The 18,973-nt window shown below is 45.8% G+C and overlaps 1 protein-coding gene across 4 annotated transcripts; it reads right to left on the reverse strand.

The window, feature by feature from the left end:
* Positions 1-1,353: 1,353 nt before the first annotated feature.
* LOC109755592 (pseudo histidine-containing phosphotransfer protein 2) lies at positions 1,354-18,725 on the reverse strand. 4 transcript variants are annotated; one of them, XM_073509793.1, is made up of 8 exons: positions 18,348-18,715; positions 17,479-17,574; positions 3,530-4,863; positions 2,491-2,621; positions 2,280-2,348; positions 1,985-2,056; positions 1,821-1,893; positions 1,354-1,731 (listed from the first exon to the last, which is right to left on the reverse strand). In XM_073509793.1, exons 3-8 carry the CDS (start codon positions 3,587-3,589, stop codon positions 1,681-1,683), a joined length of 456 nt encoding a protein of 151 aa, XP_073365894.1. In that variant the 5' UTR covers positions 3,590-4,863; positions 17,479-17,574; positions 18,348-18,715; the 3' UTR covers positions 1,354-1,680. The 4 variants fall into 4 exon arrangements, with proteins under 4 accessions (XP_073365894.1, XP_040256316.1, XP_040256313.1 ...); XM_040400382.3 differs by lacking the exon at positions 3,530-4,863 and having other exon boundaries at positions 17,479-17,577; positions 18,365-18,725; XM_040400379.3 differs by lacking the exon at positions 3,530-4,863 and having other exon boundaries at positions 18,348-18,705.
* Between the last annotated feature and the right edge of the window lie 248 nt (positions 18,726-18,973).

Genomic DNA, 18,973 nt, shown 5'->3' on the forward strand with positions numbered 1-18,973 from the left:
CCCATTGATCAAAATCACAAGTTATGTGCTCAATCAGGGGGATCAGTGGACAAGGAGAAGTATCAAAAGCTTGTTGGAAGACTCCTCTACCTATGTCATACGAGACTAGATATCTCATATGCAGTGAGTGTAGTGGGCCGATACATGCATGATCCCAGGAGTGGACGTTTGGCTGTTGTATATTGGATCTTCCAATATCTCAAGGGTAGTCCAGGGAAAGGACTATGGTTCAAGAAGAATGGGCATCTGAATGTAAATGGTTGTAGTGATGTGGATTGGGCTAGTTGCCTTTATGACAGAAGATCGACCTCTGGCTACTGTGCTAAATTTGTTGGAGTGAACTTGGGGTCATGGTGAAGCAAAAAGCAGCAGGTAGTGTCAAGGTCGACAGCTGAAGCAGAGTATAGAGCTATGTCACATGGGCTTAGTGAGATGTTGTGGGTGAGAAACCTCTTATCAGAACTGAAGGTGTTAAGAAAGGACCCTCTAAATGTATGCAATGTTAACAAATCAGTGATTAGTGTCACTAACAACCCAATCCAACATGACAGAACCAAACATGTGGAGATAGATTGTTTCTTCATCACGAAGAAGGTGGATAATGGCACAATCAAGACCAGTCATTAAGCTCAAAAGAACAAGTTGTAGATTGTCTTACCAAAGGATTAGGGGTTAGGAAGTGTGATTCAGCATGTAGCAAGATGGGGATGACCGATATCTATCACCCATCTTGAGGGGGAATATTGGGTTGTGTTTGTGTGTGTGTTATGGCCCAAAGGGCCCATACCTGTAGCATATATCTATATGTATAGCAGCTGAGTAAGAGAATAGAGATTCTAGAGTTTTCTCCAACCTACTGCCTTCAATTTGATTACTAAAAGTTTATAACTGCTAAAAGTTTCTTTTGTTTCTTTATGTGTATTTTGAATCGGATTTGAAAGATATTATAGACACATATCATGTAAACATTGACAATATTTTTGAGAACTTCCGAGTTTGAAATTCGAGAGTTAGTATCACGGTCTGATGTGAGTGTTGGTATCATTGGATGTGTGCTCCACTTAGTGACAATACCAGGGAATCCACTGCCAACTATTTGACGGAAATGAGCTACTTTTGATTCGTCCAGCGAGCGTTTCGTGCTCTCTCTAATGAATTCTGACAGAACAACATGATGCTAGTACAGCGATATTATTACCAAAATCATGAAAGTATGAAACACAGCGACATCAGGTTTAAGAAAATATGGAGTAAAAGGCTTATGATTCCTAGATTAATGGGTTTACTCCTGAGTTTGAAGGCTAACTGCAATGATTTGTAATCTGAACGAACACATGAGAAGAGACTCCAGTATGGCACAACTCATATTAGTATCATTATATTTGGGGCACAGCTACTCGGAGTTAGATTACATAGGGGTGGTACAACACATGATTCGTGAAAGCAAGCTTGGCGTATTCGTAAAAGAAAGGAGTTAGATTACATCATGGCATTCCCCATAGCAAGGCAGGGGCTGTGTATGCATGAGCAAGCTTCACACAACAAAGAACTAGGCCACCCATGAACAACAAAAGGGCCCAGGTTAAAAGCAAGCAAAAATTATGGATGATAAAAGCTCCCAAGGGAGAGAGGTAGCTGGTCCCTTAGTTCCCTTGGAACTGCATTCCATATGCTATCTTCTTACTTCCTTGAGTTCACGGCATGCTCGCGAGGCCCGACTTGCCGCAGTAACTGTATCATCATTGGCATGCATTAAATACAAGATAAGTAAAATGTTGTTTAACCATGAAAGATTTTCAAGGGAAAGGTGTCAAATGTACCTGAAAATATGACTCCAGCTTCTGCTTCAGAGTGGCATGCTCCCTCTTCATCTTCTGCAGTGACCTGCGGCATCTGATGCACAACCATGGACACACTACAACAGGTGAGATGAGCAAATCGCCTGGCGACAAGAGATGAAAGCAAAGCACGAGTGATGCAATACCCTTCCAGATTCCTGTCATTGCAGTGTGCCTTAAACACCGAGCACTCGTTCTTCATCCTCACTGCTCCAATGCTGCGCCAAACACAAGTCAACTTCAGTGAATCAGAACACATAAGGCAGGCAAAAGGTAAAGCTGTCGGTGATAGCATTTCCATTTGCTAATAATATTCGTTCTCTCACATCACTAAGCACTCTTAAATCATGTATATACTGAATGGATGATTCTGTGGTGATGAGACCCGCAATAAGATTATTCACACCGGGTGTTTTCTGAGCATATTCACAGGTCCTGTACCTGGATCCGCTGCCTTTGAGCTGGTGCACAAGAGAATCTAACCGGTAGAAATCCTGAGGGTACTTCCCACTGCATCAAAAGGAACTGGAAAGTGAATGCACTAAATATGATTCCATTTTTGGTAGATATGATATGTCTTGAAACCATTTGTATGGACTGTTCCAGCCAAAAAAAAGACAGTTATGGCCTGACTTACAGACGTATTGCTTACATTGTTTGTTCTATGTTTGACAACAATCTCGGCGAATCTTTCAGAAACAAAGCCACAACTTCCTCAACGAAATTGGGGCTTGATTCGTCCTGCAGTTCTTCCAGCTGATTGAACTGTTCATCAAGGTAACCCTGCAGGAATAGCCCAAAGTAGATTATTAGGCAAATCAAAGAAGCCTGAAATACAACATATAATAAAATACCATTAGTGTGGTCCACGGCAGAAAAAAAGATTCTCGATTACATGGGTAAATCAAAATAATTATTCAAATATCAAACAAAGTCCCAGCAAGTTGTTATAGGCTTCAACCTAGCTAAGTATAACAAGCACCTTAATATTTGTCAAAAATCAAACTGAGTCAGCTACATCAAGGTGGTTTTAGGTGTCAACCTGGCTTAGGTATAAAGAGCACCCTAATATTTGCCTAGAAGATACTAATGTATCATCAAAATGACCTACCTCTATGATTACTCTGTAAAGTTTGAACACCCCAACCTTTTGTATATTCTCAAAGGAATAGAACGAAGGAAATAAAGAGAGTGATTTTCTATTCTTATGGTCTATTACATCATTGCCCATATATCTAATTTTAAACATCATGATGCATTCAGCAGGCGATGCGTTTGTGGAAAAAAAAGAGTGCCATAACTATTGTGTGGGAAAATAGTATCCAAGTTGGCATTTGCCCCCATATTGTCCCATTAGACCAGATTACAAAGTGAATGAGTTATGCAGTTGCAATGAAGTAAAATTTTGAAACAGAATGAGTGAAGAATCCATTGAGTCCCGCCACCAGAGAGAAACTCCATATATTTGGAAGAAAAAAATGCAGTAGAAAGTTTTCAGAGCCTCAGTGGATATGTCATGTGGAGATGTCCAAAGGTCATCATTCTATCAGAAGAAAATCACTACGAGAGTAATTCGGCTTACAAGTTATCCAGTCAAAACTTGCAGCTCTTGGGAGAAGAGCTTAACATGTGCAACACAGTAATTGATTATAAACCCAGATTTCAAATGAACAAAGGGGGAGCCAATAAACCTGATCAAAGAAACTTTTCTTCATGAAGGTAATTTGGCGACGCAAATTTGAGTAGTCCATAGTTGGCCTTATATGTCAGTACAAGCACACAGAGAGAACTGAGGTGGCTGCAATGAGACATGCAAACCGAAGGAGGCCGTATATATAGAGGGAAACAGAATTTTATTTATGCATGCAAAATCTTTATTCCAATTGATAATGTCCTCCTGTGAATAAAGCATAACAAAAAGACAAAGTACTTTTCTTTTTCATGAAACTGCTGAAATAAAATCCCAACTACAAATTCTGCAAGTTGATCTATGAGTTCTCTTTCATGTGGCTTGTGTGGTTTACACCCTAGACAGGAAAAGGATTTCAGAATATGATGACGCTGCACCGCAGAAATGCGCAGAAGTAAAGTGCCCTAGAACATGTTCCCAAATAAGCAAACCTAGAAATAAGATAAATAAACATTTCTAGATAGGATACAATTATAAATATCCAATTACACTGTTAATCTTTTACAAATAAAGAAACCACGTCTGCCACTGAAATTTACGAAATACCTTTACAAGATATTTGTCAGAGAGCAGGGATCCAGCAATTTGGCTAAATTAAAAGTTAATGAGGGAACGATGAGCGTTTAATGTAAGGAGAACATATTCACTAAATCAAAAAATTCTACCTTTACAAGATATTTACTACTAAAGAGTTTTGGAGGAATTTAAGTGACTATAAATGACATCAACAGCTAAAATTCCCTGCGAATAAGAAACAGAAAGGACATTTATTCTTACATAACAAATAGCTGGGAGTACTAAACTCTGTGCAAACCTTCTAAAGATTGGTTCTTGACAAACTAAAACGTTACACTGTGTTGAAGATTGAAGCTGTTTACTATGTTACACAGAATGAATCTCCAGGGCATAGTTTATGTATCCTGAAAAAACGTATTTCCTACTACAGCTGAATTTTCTTGAAGCATAGAAATTTGTCAGCGTCAATGAGCTTAGAGCTACGACACTCGAATGCTATGGATGATTGGATTGATTGGTACAGGTAGAATAGAAACAGGAACTTCCCACTACAAGAAAAGTGGGTGTGAATCAGACAATGATTGGAGAAACCTTTAAAAAATGTTTTTTTCTGAATGAAAATTGACTGTTACAAAGTCATTAGACGACTGTTACAGCCATTTATCCGAAAGACAGGAATAGTAGGGAACTAAAACATGCACAGACCCAACACATGGGGAAAGAAGGTAATACCCATTTCAACATCGAATGGGTTTTAAAATATGTAATACATACATGTGTATATATCTTGATGTCCAATCACTTAGAGCTGTACACTTCCTACAATTAAATAAGTTTGATTGTAAAAACAACTACAAGCATCTCGGATGCAAGAAAAAGATGTAAGATCATTAAAGCTTGACAGCTCAGATAGATCCATCATCTGATGAATCACAGAAGCTCAACTATCGGCTCCTTTTCTCCACATCTCACATTCCTAAAACAATGTCAGGAAAGGGTAACAGCAAACATTGGACAAAACAGGCATCCTACCAAAAAGGAAGAAGAGAAACAGTGTCATCACCATGCTTTCACACTGAAAGCAAATGGAAAAACTGGACGATAAAAAGGAAGATGCATGGTGGGCAGGAAATTCTCCCTTTATTCCACTTCATACAGAAAAGGATGGATAAACCTTTCCAGTAGCTACACCCATGGTTTTGGGGTTATACGAGTAGTTGTGTATTTGTTTGGTTCCATCCACTACTTTTGATAAGTGCTGAAAAGGAAGAGGAATAATGCATAATTGGAGCGGTGATAATGACTTGTTGGTATCTCTACAGGATAGTGATAAGAGAATCTTAACCTGGAACAGCATATTAAAACGACAGGTATTGGTTTAAATGGTTAGTGTCAGTAAAGTTCTTATCTTCGCGAATCATGACACAAGATGCATAGCAAACAATAGCCGCAGAGAACAAATCTGATCATAGAGCAAGAGGTGGCAGAACCATCACCTCACTGCTCTTAACAGTTGCAAGAATCGTTGCACTGCTTTTCTGCATGTGCACCTTGCAATGCATATTCTAAAACAAGCCTATTGCCAATCACATAAAATTTGAAGCAAGGAGAGATGATGATGCGGAGCATCCTACGGTCATCCCTATGGACCTACCATCGTCTCATCAAGAGCCAAGAGGACCTATGACACGAGCACGAGCTAGAGCTCTCGAGAACGAGGTGACTTCCTTAGTGATATCACATATGATCCACTCGAGACATGGCTACTACCTAAGTCCGATATGCTATGCATGATTAGGTGTCAAGAGGAGCCTCCTGAGGATGCACGCGAAGACGGACAAGCCGCCAAGTTCACGGATGAAGAGAACCAACGGAAACGGGCAAGTTCACCTTCCAGGCCCCGGACATCCGGCCAAGTCCCCGGACATCCGGCCCCTGGAGCAACCACAGCAGCAGCAGCCCAGACGCCCAAGCCTACAGGGCCCGGACATCCGGCGTCCAGCCCGGACATCCAGCCCCAGCCCGGAAATCCGGCCAAAAGCCCGGACATCCGGCGCCACGCTACAAAACATCCAGAAGTTTTGCCCTCCAGCCCGGACATCCGGCCCCCCAGCCCGGACATCCGGCCCCTCCTGAAGCCCCGGACATCCGGCCCGTCGCCCGGACATCCGGCCACCCCTGTCTGCGCACAGTAAGGGCCGAGGCCCGTGTACCCCTTCGACCCCCTAGACTATATATACTCCTTCTCCTCCACCTTTCTAGGGTTAGCATTGGTTTAGCTCATATGTGAGATAGAGCATTGCTCATCCATACGGATCTCCTCCTCGAGAGAGACTGCGGCCCCTCTTCGGAGACGATCCACGTTGGATTCAAGACCCCCTCTTGGGTGGCCCCCATCAAGACCTCCTCACGGAGAAGAACCGGTTACCCTTTGTATCGTCCTTTGTTGATCGTGGATCGTGTATCTCCCTTTGTATTCTTGGATCTAGCGCATGTGTAATCGAATCTTGTTGGTTTGAGTGATTCTCTTGTGGTCCCCCCCGTGTTTCCCCTCGTGTTCTTCGTGTTCTTAATTAGGATCCGCTCCTTTCGTGAAAGATCGGCCATCTAGGGTTCCACCCTACATCATCTTGGTATCATGAGCCACGTTGATCACGATTTCGGAGCCCCCTCTCTTTGTTTTCTAACTTGATTTTGTTGTTTTTCGTCCTAACCCGAAAATTGCCCCACAAAAATAGCCCCAAATTTTTTTTGTGATGAAGTTTTGTTGGATTTGATCCGCGGATTTCGTGTGTTGCAGGTAGATCTAGCTTTTCCCCGCCTTTTCCCCAATTTCCATCCACAAATTCCTCCGAATTTTTGCCCCGGATTTGACCTCTCCACGCGGTGTTCATCCACGGATCCCGAGCCCGAACATCCGGCCCGACCAGCCCGGACATCCGGCCCCTGACAGCATCAACTCCATCCTCCACTCCGTTTACCGCCTAACTTTCGTCCAATGTTGTTCCGGAGCCCACATACACTTCCGCATACCACCACCATTTCCGCATAGCACCACCATAGCCTTTCCCGCTACCAACTCCGACAATTTTGACCCATTTTGTTTTGAGAATTTGAGTTGTGGTTTCCGTGTCCTATTGTGTTTCGGCTATCTAGGTACGGTTCGGCATCAACATCACCACCGCTCATCTTCGCCAAGGACTACTACGAACGGCTACATTGGTATCACCTTCACCTTCATATCATCTTGGTATAGCGATATCATCATACTCTCTTGCATTTGCATTGATAAACCCATGGCCTTACTTTTGCGTAGCTTACCCATCGAGACTAGCCTTTGAGTATTGCCGGCAACGTGACTTGTGCACATTAGTGTTCATACTTCACATAGCATACATACCATCATTGAGTTGCATATCTTGGTATCATCTCTTGTGTCACAAAAGTTGTCTTCGCATACACAATTGCTATCTTGGTTCGTGAAGCATTGCATGAGAAAAGAGCTCAAACAACAAAGAGCCAAACAAGCTTTTAAGCAAAAGGGAACGATAAGCAAAGAGCTTATAAGCAAGAACCATAGCATCATACAACATTAAGATTATCATACTCGATCATCTTGGATCAAAGCATAGAAACATCATACATATAGCATACTTGGGATAGAAGTCGTTGCATTTTTGCTTAATAGGTTGTGCACAAGTTCGTATCCGTCTATTGTGCAATCGTGCTAGCATCTCTCTAGTGTTGTGCAACAAGAGCATCTTGGTGGATTCCACATTTTGGCTCACCCTTGGTTGCCCAACCCCACTTATCTATTTGCGTGTGTGTTTCCGTGTACCATATCTTGCTATTGGTCTACTTGTTGCATTTGCAAATTTGTGAATCTTTTCCAACATTATTGAGTCTCACTTACAATTGCATCAAATTTTGTGCCACCATCCTAACCAAGCTCCACCATAAGCTTTTACTTGTGTAGGTCTGAGAACCGACAAGAAACGGTACCAATTGTGCTATTCCCTTGATACACATTGGAGTGATCTTTGATCCATTTTCAACATCGGTCAAGGTACATTTGGTATTGGTTCTTCTCTTTCTCCCACTCACATATCTTTGTTTGAAATGATGGATAGGCCAAGTACTTCTACCAACCCACTCTTCTTGGAGCAAGACGACGACATGTCATCCTACGTCACCAAGACTCAACTATTTGGTGCACACCGAGCTTTGCATCAAGAACAACTTGCTTTGGGCGATCGCATCGACAACCTCGCCACCGATCTACGACAATCTGAGCAACGTACAAGAGACTACTTCGACACATCCATGAGTTCCCTCAAAGAAGATATCCGAACCATGATGGTCCGCTCTTCTACAACTTCGTCCTCGTCAAGACGGAGCCGCTCAAGTCGACACTACGACGACACCATCTCCGTTTCAAGTACACCGACATCGAACACTCTTCGTCGTGCCGCGCGTCAAGACCGTCAAGCTAACCGCAATCCTCTACACGACACCGACTCTCAAGAGCATCGACATCGTCACAACCAAGCTGCTTTCGCACAAGCACAAGAACGGCAACGCCAACGACAACAAGAACAAGAGGAGCGAGCGCGACAACATCAAGATGCACAAGACGCCGAGGCGCAACGTCAAGAACGACAACTACGTGAAGCTCAAGCACTTGAGGCGCAACGTGCTCTTCAAGACTCAAGTCGTGCCGTAGCCAATCGAGGCCGACAAGCTCGACTACATCAAGAAGCACTTCGCGAGCTCAAGAAAGGATTTACGAAGCACGTGTGCATCGACAAGCTCCTCGACATGATCGACAAGTTCCTCGTCAAGATCGACAAGCTCCTCCTCATGCGAGACAAGAACGTCAAGTCCATCGAGAGCAAGAAGACAATGGACCACCTCCTCGCCAAGAGCATCATGAGGAAGACAACCCTCCTCACCAAGAGCAACATGAGGAAGACAACCCTCCTCGCCAAGAGCGACATGAGATTGCCAATCCTCACCGACATGGGCGTCATCATCCCCGACCCCAACACAATGAAAAGCAACGATATGGCAAGCTAAAGTTCACCATGCCCAAGTTTACCGAAAGCAATGACCCCGAAGAGTACATATCATGGGCATTGAAGGTTGACAAAATCTTCCGCTTGCACAACTACGAAGAAGAGAAAAAGATCGCAATGGCATCCCTCGAATTCCAAGACTACGTCCTCATTTGGTGGGAACAAGTCATTGAGCGCCATGCGGCAAGAGGTGAACCACCCATCACCACTTGGGCACAAATGAAGGATGTCATGAGAGCACGATTCGTGCCAAACTACTACAACCGCGACCTCTTCAAGAAACTCCAACAACTCAAGCAAGGAACCAAGAGCGTTGAAGAGTATTACAAGGAAATGGAGATTGCCATGATACGAGCCAATGTCAAAGAAGATGATGAGCAAACTATGGCACGTTTCTTGAATGGACTCAATCACCCTATCAAGAAGATTGCCGACTTCCAACCATACTCGAACCTCCTCGAGCTAGTGCATCAAGCTACCAAAGCGGAACGGCAAGTACAAGACGACTTCAAGTATGCCAAGTTCTCATCCAAGTCCTATGGCCTCTCCAACAATCAAGCTTCGACGACTCCCACCACGAACAATGGCGACAAGTCAAGTTACAAGAAAGCTTCGACAAGCTCAAGTCGTCCTCCTACTACAAGCAACTTCAAGCCGAAAGCTTCATCATCATCTACTCCAACCGATGAGACCATCAAGACAAGTTCCATCAAATGTTTCACATGCGGAGGCCGAGGCCACAAGTCCTTCGAGTGCACAAACAAGCGCACCATGATCCTCAACGACGACGGCACCTACGACTCCATGAGTGAAGGAGAAATGGAAGCTCTTGAGCAAGTGGCCATGCACCGACAAGTGAACAATGAAGAAGAAGATGATCACATCTTTTGTGACGAAGACTCAAGTCCCGCTCTTGTTGTCTCCAAGGTCTTGACTCTTCAACATCAACAAGACGAAGATCAAAGATGCCATATCTTCCACACAAAGGCCGGCATCAATGGACGGTCCGTCAAGGTCATCATCGATGGAGGGAGTTGCCATAACTTGGCAAGTGAAGAACTATGCTCCAAACTCCAATTGGTCAAGATGAAGCACCCGCACCCCTACAAGGTTCAATGGCTAAGCGACACCGGCACCATACAAGTCGAGTAGAGAGTACAAGTCTCTTTCAAGATCGGCGCCTATGAAGACACTTTGGAGTGTGATGTCCTTCCGATGACCGTGTGCCACCTCCTTCTTGGACGGCCATGGCAATTTGACCGAGGTGTCATTCACAATGGGCGTACAAATCACTATAGCTTCAAGATGAAAGGGAAAGAGTTTGTGCTACGTCCTATGTCTCCAAGCCAAGTGCTCGCCGACAAGCAAAACACCCATCGTGGAGAGAATAGTGAGAGAGTGAACCACCAAAAAGAGAGTGAGCGCCACAAGCCCAAATTGAGTGCCTCCACGATGAGCGACAAGAAAAACTTAGTCCTATTTGCCACCAAACGTGAGATGAGAGAAGTGTGTGAGAACCCATCAAGTGTCCTACACTATGTCCTATTGTGCAAGGATGAGGCACCAAAAACTAACAACTCTCACGATCTACCTTTGGTGTTATCTTCTTTATTGCAGGAATTCCAAGATGTTTTCCCCGATGAGCTACCTCCGGGTCTACCGCCACTACGAGGCATTGAGCACCGAATTGATCTCATCCCCAGAGCGCCGTTTCCAAACAAAGTGCCCTACCGCGTCAACCCCGAAGAAACCAAAGAAATTCAAAGGCAAGTAAAGCATCTCATAGACCATGGACATGTGCGTGAAAGTTTGAGTCCTTGTGCCGTACCGGTCATTCTTGTGCCAAAACGAGACGGTAGCTTTCGCATGTGTTCCGATTGTAGACCTATCAATGCTATCATCGTTCGTTATAGGTATCCCATTCCACGCCTTGATGATATGCTTGATGAACTTTGCGGTGCCACTATCTTTTCCAAAATTGATCTTAAAAGTGGTTACTATCAAATCCGCATACAAGAGGGTGACGAATGGAAAACCGCTTTCAAAACAAAGTTTGGTCTATACGAGTGGTTAGTCATGCCTATGGCTTTATCGGAAGCACCCGGTACTTTCATGCGTCTTATGCATTACGTGTTTCGCCCTTACATTGGTGAATTTGTTGTTGTCTACTTTTGATGATATCCTTGTGTTTAGCAAATCTCTCAAAGAGCATGTCACCCACCTTCGCACCGTGCTACAAACTCTTCGAAAAGAGCAACTTTATGCTAATATGGAAAAATGCCTATTTGGTGTTGATAAGCTTGTTTTCTTGGGTTTCGTAGTATCTTCTAAGGGTGTTCATGTTGATGAATCTAAGATCAATACTATTAAAACTTGGCCCCAACCAACCAATTTGCAACAAGTGCGTAGTTTTCTTGGTTTAGCCGGTTTCTATCGCAGATTTGTGAAGGATTTTAGCACCATTGCTTCACCTTTGCATGCTTTGAGTAAGAAAAATGCACCGTTTGTTTGGGGAACATCTCAAGATATCTCTTTCAATGAGCTTAAGAATTTGCTTACTCATGCTCCCGTGCTTGCATTACCCAACTTTGACAAACCTTTCGAAATTCATTGCGATGCTAGTGGTAATGGCATAGGAGGTGTGTTAACGCAAGAGAAGCGCCCAATTGCTTATTTTAGTGAGAAACTCTCCGGAGCGCAACTCAATTACCCTATCTATGACAAAGAGCTATATGCTTTGGTGCGAGTTTTGCATGAATGGGAACATTACCTACGCCCTCATGAGTTCATCATCCATACCGACCATGAAACGCTTAAATACCTTAAGGGTCAAACTAAGTTGAACAAGCGTCATGCTAAATGGAGTGAGTTCATTGAGTCGTTTCCTTATGTCATCAAGTATATTAAAGGTAAGGAAAATGTTGTGGCGGATGCACTCTCCCGTATATGCATGCTTGTTAATCAACTTGAGTTAAAGGTCATTGGCTTTGAGCATATAAAAGACTTGTATGAGCATGATCCTACATTTTCTATTCCTTATGCCAAGTGTTTGACGCATACTTCTTGGGATCGATACTACATCAAAAATGGATATCTTATGAGAGCTAACAAACTTTGCATCCCCGAGTCCTCTCTTCGCTTGTTGCTTTTGCAGGAATCTCATGGAGGCGGACTCATGGGACACTTTGGACGCGACAAGACATTTGCTACGCTCTCCAAGAACTACTTTTGGCCCAAGATGTTCCGCGACGTCAATCGCTTCACCAACCGATGCTCTACATGTCGCAAAGCTAAGTCCAAAGCTCAATCTCATGGCCTCTATATGCCACTTCCAATTCCATATCACCCATGGGAAGACATTAGCATGGACTTTGTGCTTGGTTTGCCTAGAACTCGAAATGGCAAGGATTCCGTTTTTGTTGTTGTGGACCGATTCTCCAAAATGGCACATTTCATTCCTTGCAACAAGATCGACGATGCTTCACATGTTGCAAATTTGTTTTGTAGGGAAATCTTGCGCCTTCATGTTGTGCCAAAGACGATTGTCTCGGACCGCGACGTCAAGTTCTTGAGTTACTTTTGGAAGACATTGTGCGCCAAGCTCGGAATCAAGCTTTTGTTCTCTTCGGCATACCATCCACAAACCGACGGCCAAACGGAGGTGACCAACCGCACGCTCTCCACTCTACTACGCGTGTTGATAAAGAAGAACATCAAGGAGTGGGAGGAGTGCCTACCCATCGCCAAGTACGCCTACAATCGTGCAAGACATTCGACTACCGGCAAGTCCCCCTTCGAGGTCGTCTATGGCATCAACCCATTGTCTCCATTGGACATTCTACCTCTACCGCTACAAGAGCGCACAAACATGGACGCGAGTGCCCGAGTCAACTTCCTCAAGAAGATGCACGAAGATACAAGAAACACCATCGAGCGCCAAGTACAACGACTCGCGACCAAGCTCAACGTCAACAAGCAACCCATGATGTTCAATGTTGGAGATCTTGTGTGGCTACACCTTCGCAAGGATCGCTTCCCCAAGGAACGCAAGTCCAAGCTACTACCCCGAGCGGATGGACCCTTCAAGGTGCTTGCACGCTACAACAACAACGCATACAAGATCGACATCCCACGCGACAGGTACTCCGTGAGCGACATCTTCAACATCAAAGATCTATCCCCGTACCATGGTGATGAGGATTTCGATCCAAGGTCGGATCTTTCCCAAGGGAGGGGAGATGATGCGGAGCATCCTACGGTCATCCCCATGGACCTACCATTGTCTCATCAAGAGCCAAGAGGACCTATGACACGAGCACGAGCTAGAGCTCTCGAGAACGAGGTGACTTCCTTCCTTAGTGATATCACATATGATCCACTCGAGACATGGCTACTACCTAAGTCCGATATGCTATGCATGATTAGGTGTCAAGAGGAGCCTCCCGAGGATGCACGTGAAGACGGACAAGCCGCCAAGTTCACGGATGAAGAGAACCAACGGAAACGGGCAAGTTCACCTTCCAGGCCCCGGACATCCGGCCAAGTCCCCGGACATCCGGCCCCTGGAGCAACCACAGCAGCAGCAGCCCAGACGCCCAAGCCTACAGGGCCCGGACATCCGGCGTCCAGCCCGGACATCCGGCCCTAGCCCGGACATCCGGCGCCACGCTACAGAACATCCAGAAGTTTTGCCCTCCAGCCCGGACATCCGCCCCCCCAGCCCGGACATCCGGCCCCTCCTGAAGCCCCGGACATCCGGCCCGTCGCCCGGACATCCGGCCACCCCTGTCTGCGCACAATAAGGGCCGAGGCCCGTGTACCCCTTCGACCCCCTAGACTATATATACTCCTCCTCCATCTTTCTAGGGTTAGCATTGGTTTAGCTCATATGTGAGATAGAGCATTGCTCATCCATACGGATCTCCTCCTCGAGAGAGACTGCGGCCCCTCTTCGGAGACGATCCACGTTGGATTCAAGACCCCCTCTTGGGTGGCCCCCATCAAGACCTCCTCACGGAGAAGAACCGGTTACCCTTTGTATCGTCCTTTGTTGACCGTGGATCGTGTATCTCCCTTTGTATTCTTGGATCTAGCGCATGTGTAATCGAATCTTGTTGGTTGAGTGATTCTCTTGTGGTTCTCCTCGTGTTCTTCGTGTTCTTAATTGGGATCCGCTCCTTTCGTGAAAGATCGGCCATCTAGGGTTCCACCCTACATCAGATGACATCTATGAGAAGAAGGGCACTAATCAAAGCTTACATATAAAGCCAGAATTGGTGCAGGGTCATATTTCACATTTGTATTCTGCAGGATTGGATCCTGCACTAGAGGATTCTGTTAAGAGTAACAAAATAAAAATCAACCAAGGAGCTTTTACACAGAGATGAAAAATTGTTCCAACTTCCAATGCATCTGTTCAGGCCCGTCGAATGGCAGATGTGATATATGCCAATGTTGGCAACTGCTCAAGAGCTCATCTTAGATCAGGACCATTTGATTTTGTATGGAACCCTTTTTGTATTCATTGTTACCTGGCTGATTACACTCTTTGGGTGTGAGGTTTACACAACCGTATTGTCTTGGTGAACCCTCTTCTTTTGGGGTTCCCAAAAAGCTGAAGAGGTGAACAGTGAAAAACAACCCTAGCCCCCGCGTCGTCCCCCGCGGGTGACACGGGTGGCGGCGCCACCTCTCCCTCTCACTCCTCTGTCCTCTCTCTCCCCTGCCGCCGCCGGCGGCCGGAGCCGCCGGGGCAAAGCCCCTCGCGGTGGCTGGCGGCGGGGCATCTCTCCCCCTCGTGCACAAACGGCCGGAGCGGGGCGGCTGGATCGGGCAGGGGCGCCAAGTTCGCGCGAGCTTGGCAGCGCGGCGACCAGCCCGCATCCCGGCGGCACGCGCTCGTGGTGGTGGCGCTGAGGCGGGGATGGCTGGTGGTGGCGCGGCAGCTGCGTGGGCCTGTGCCGCGGATCTGGTGCAGGCGCGGCATGGTGGTGGCCCCGTGGCGGCTGGTCGCGTGGGTGCGTGCCCGGCGGCTCCGACGCTTGGAGCTCGCCGGGAGGCGCGGGTTGGGCAGTGGCCCGGCGTGGCTGCTGCTCCGGCCATGGGTGGCTCCACGGCAGCTTGGCAGGTCGGCTGCGGCGGCGACTGGCATGTTCCGGCGTCAGCTCGTCCGCAGGCGGTTTGTGTCGGCCTTCGATCCCTCTCCTGGTTGTCCGGGCGCTACATTCGTAGAAGGGTTGGCCCTCTCCCAGCTGCGGTCCATCGCTCGTCTCGCACCCGGTGCTGCAGGGACCGAGCTTGTCTCGCGCCCGGCAGCAGGACCGAGTCGTCTCGCGCCCGGTGCTGCAGGACGGGTCCATGGAGGCCAGTTTTGGCCGGCCTTTTGGGTCTCGGCACTAATGGCCGCCCAGGGGTGCCAAAGGCGGGGCCTTTCCGCTCGTCTCTTTGATTGCGGTAGCGGCGGGTCTCGGGTGAGGTGGTGTCAAGGTCTTGGATGCCGGGGCGGCGGCCCTGGTGGTGGTAGCGTGGTGCTCATGGGCAGAGCCCATGGCTCAGTCCTGCCCGGTGGCCATGGCCGTGTGGGCGGCGTGGTAGCCGGGGTGTGGCATTCGGTGGCGGTGAGTGTTGGCCAGGGTGAAAACCTATTCTATCTTCGGACGAACCGGCGGCGGCGAAGCTCGTTCCCTTCTTGAAGGCGTCGTCGCGGCTCTCATTGCCCGTCTTGTTGCTCCAGGGGAAACTCTGATCTTCGGATCGGGCGGTGGCGGCGCTCCAGTGTTGTAACCTTCCTGAAGGCGCCGCCTTGGAGCCCACAGTTCGTCGTATGCGGCTTCATCTCTTGGCGCTGGCGTGTTCACGGTTGAAGCCCCCGGTTGCTCTTGTAGTGCTAGGGGTGGTGTTGTTGCACCCAGCGCCTATGTATCCTGCCTTGGGTGTGTGCGTGTGTTGTGGTGGCGTGCGTTTGTACCGGGTTGTTGTTGATCGTTGCTCTATATATAAAGCGGGGCGAAAGCCTTTTTCGGTAACCCTCTTCTTTTCACCGAGTGTGGTGGCAAATGTGACATATCTCTTCTATAGATAGGAGAATATTAACTACTGAGAAAATCAAACCAACTCATTCCTTATCATTCATAAATTTGTCTCTCTGGCCAATTTACTTATTTTCTAAGAACACGATTAAATTGTGCTGCTTTTACTAGTAGAAAGTTTTCTGAACATTTATTAACAATTTTTTCATTATGTGTTGTCTTACGGACCGGTTTTAAATTTTCTATGCAGGTAAGATACTAATGAATTTTCAAGCTTTAAAGACAATATACCCATCTAACTTTTATAATCAAAATTATTTGCCTGCTACACGGAAATATAGCAAGAAAGGAAGATGCATATGCACATGCTACAGGCAAAACATATTCTGATTTCTGAGATTATTAAAGGTAAGAGATATTGTGGGTGACATATATGCCTCTACTTCTCCATGACAAAGGGCACAAACTAGGATGTGATTAACTCTGAAGGGTGTGCCGCCAATCAGGTCAGCTGTTCACTAACCCAGCTGGCCGAGTTTAGATTGACGCAGCCACGTAGGCATCCTCCGTTGATAGAATAAATATCCGGTGAAATCTCCACGGAAACCATGAGGTGAAGTTATAATAGTTTCTCAACAGAAAATGCCATATGTATGGGAGACGATATTGTACAAACTTGTAAAATTTCAACATCAAACTGAACTGCATTTGGAAAATATGAAAAAGATAAACAGCGACAGCAATAGAAATTATCAGTTAAAAATAAGTATTCATTCTGAATTTGAATTTTACATATCACCCAAATGCTACTGAGCTCAATCTTCAAATCTTAGAAGTTTATAGGGCATTACCTCCCCTACATATGATATTTTCTGGACAGCAAAAAACTTACCATAAATCAATGTAATATAAGGTTTGTCTGGCTACTGGAGGCCAATGAGGTGATGACTTAGTGGAACTAGAATGTTGGCGATATAAGTGCAGTGGTGCTGCTGAAAGAATATATTTGTAACTTTTTTCCAGTGCGGGACAACATCAGCGAAGGCCCTGAATTTAGATTCATCATGTTTCCATGTTTCCCTGAACTTGGCTTCTGCGAGATTTAAAGCTGGTAGCTGATTAAAAAATTATGGTTCACCAAGATAAGTGTAAACATAAGCTGCTCCTTGACACCTAGTGATGGTATTATTTCTGGCAAGTCCCAGAACAGAGGGATCAGGGATCATAGAACAGAACCCACTTTACAAGACACAAATCAAAATGCACTAATAATCAGTAGGAAGAGCTTGCCGTGTCAAAAATCAGCAGCAAGACAACCATGAATACCTTACCATTTCAGGAACCATGTCAGGCCAGCTCAACTGTCACTCCGTTCTGATTTTTTGTCTCCTGAGTCCTGACAGAGAACGTTGACCATGGCTGACCACCTGCTGTCGTCAACACAGTAAAGTTGTGAGGTACTGGCCTGGAATATATCCAGATTGAACTTATCAGAAATTGGAATTAACTTCTAGTGCTCTTAAGTGATTTCATTTGGGCTGGTTATTTATGATATCTGAGCACAAGTGATTTCATTTGGGCTTTCGTTGGTTTGGGTACTCTTGGAAAACACAATTTTATTACTAAACAACACAATCATTCTAATAAGTATTATAATCACTCAAATCATTTAACCAAGTACCACAATCATTGAAACAAGGAACAAAAGATAATGAAAACCATTGATCTGGGAGCAATTGGCAAAGGTTGGCACTACATTTCATTGCTATATCGAGGATATATAGTCACCACGCAAACATAAATCATACTCCCTCAATTTCTAAATATAAGTCTTATTAGAGATAAAATTTCAATACGAACTACATACGGATGTATATAGATCTATTTTAGAGTGTAGATTCACTCATTTTGCTCCGTATGTAGTCTATATTGGAATCTCTAAAAGGACTTATATTTAGGAACGGAGGGAGTAGTTTCCACAGATGAGATCGACACAGCCGGTGAGGCAGTGACTCAGATTTACATCACCTATGTATCTATTGGTGAAACACATGCTTATATTTTTCTAAGCCTGCCAATCTATATGGTGAACTTCTGGTATATCGCCCATTTCCTATCTAAGGCTACTAATCTGTATGGTGACCTCATTGTATATCCTGCATCTATAGTGAAAACTGAAAAGGAGCATCTATATGGTGACCTCATGGTATATCCTACACAGAGTGAGCTGCGGCCGGCGGAGGACGATGTGACGCTGCTGCTGCTAGGCTGGCCGCCATGGCGCCATGGCCCCTCTTTCCCCCTTAGAAACAGGACCTTGCTCGAGGCTGGCCGCCATGGCCCGAGCTCAGACACGCCTGCGCAACGCGAGACCCGTGCCACATGCGCCTCCTGGCCGGGCCCCGTGCGTGCGCCGCCCCGCCCTGACGGCGCGCTCGTCGTGCTCCACATCCAGCCGCCGGCGGGCTCAACCCCAGGCCCGGCGCTGCACCACATCCGGCCGCCAGCTTGCTGCGTCTTCTTCTGCCCTTTGGTTAGCTGAATTTCTGACCAAATCCGAACGTTTTCGAAAAATTCTGAAATTTTCTAGGTGTTTGTGTTTTTTTATCTAACTGTAGGTGTTTGTGTTAGTGTAGTAAGCATGCATGATAATTTTCATGTGAAACGGAGCTGTGATGTTTCGTCGACAAAAAAACAAAATTAAAATGTCATTTTAGGGTAACTTTTGGTGTTTAATTTGTTTTTTGCACAAACCAAAATGTTTAACTTTTTGCCTCAAATTTTGCAAGTAGCATTTGGATGTGACTAAGAACATAAAAAAAATTG

This window comes from Aegilops tauschii, chromosome 1 (genome assembly GCF_002575655.3).
Source record: "Aegilops tauschii subsp. strangulata cultivar AL8/78 chromosome 1, Aet v6.0, whole genome shotgun sequence".
NCBI lineage: Eukaryota > Viridiplantae > Streptophyta > Magnoliopsida > Poales > Poaceae > Aegilops > Aegilops tauschii.

What these genes read in the sequence shown, in the direction of transcription:
- LOC109755592 (XM_073509793.1), bottom strand. Translation starts at nt 3,589, where the DNA reads ATGGACTACTCAAATTTGCGTCGCCAAATTACCTTCATGAAGAAAAGT. An exon ending in AGAAAAGTTTCTTTGATCAG is followed by an intron (nt 2,622 to 3,529) that starts GTTTATTGGCTC and finishes CTATTCCTGCAG; the next exon opens with GGTTACCTTGATGAACAGTT. An exon ending in AGCTGGAGTCATATTTTCAG is followed by an intron (nt 1,732 to 1,820) that starts GTACATTTGACA and finishes ATGATGATACAG; the next exon opens with TTACTGCGGCAAGTCGGGCC.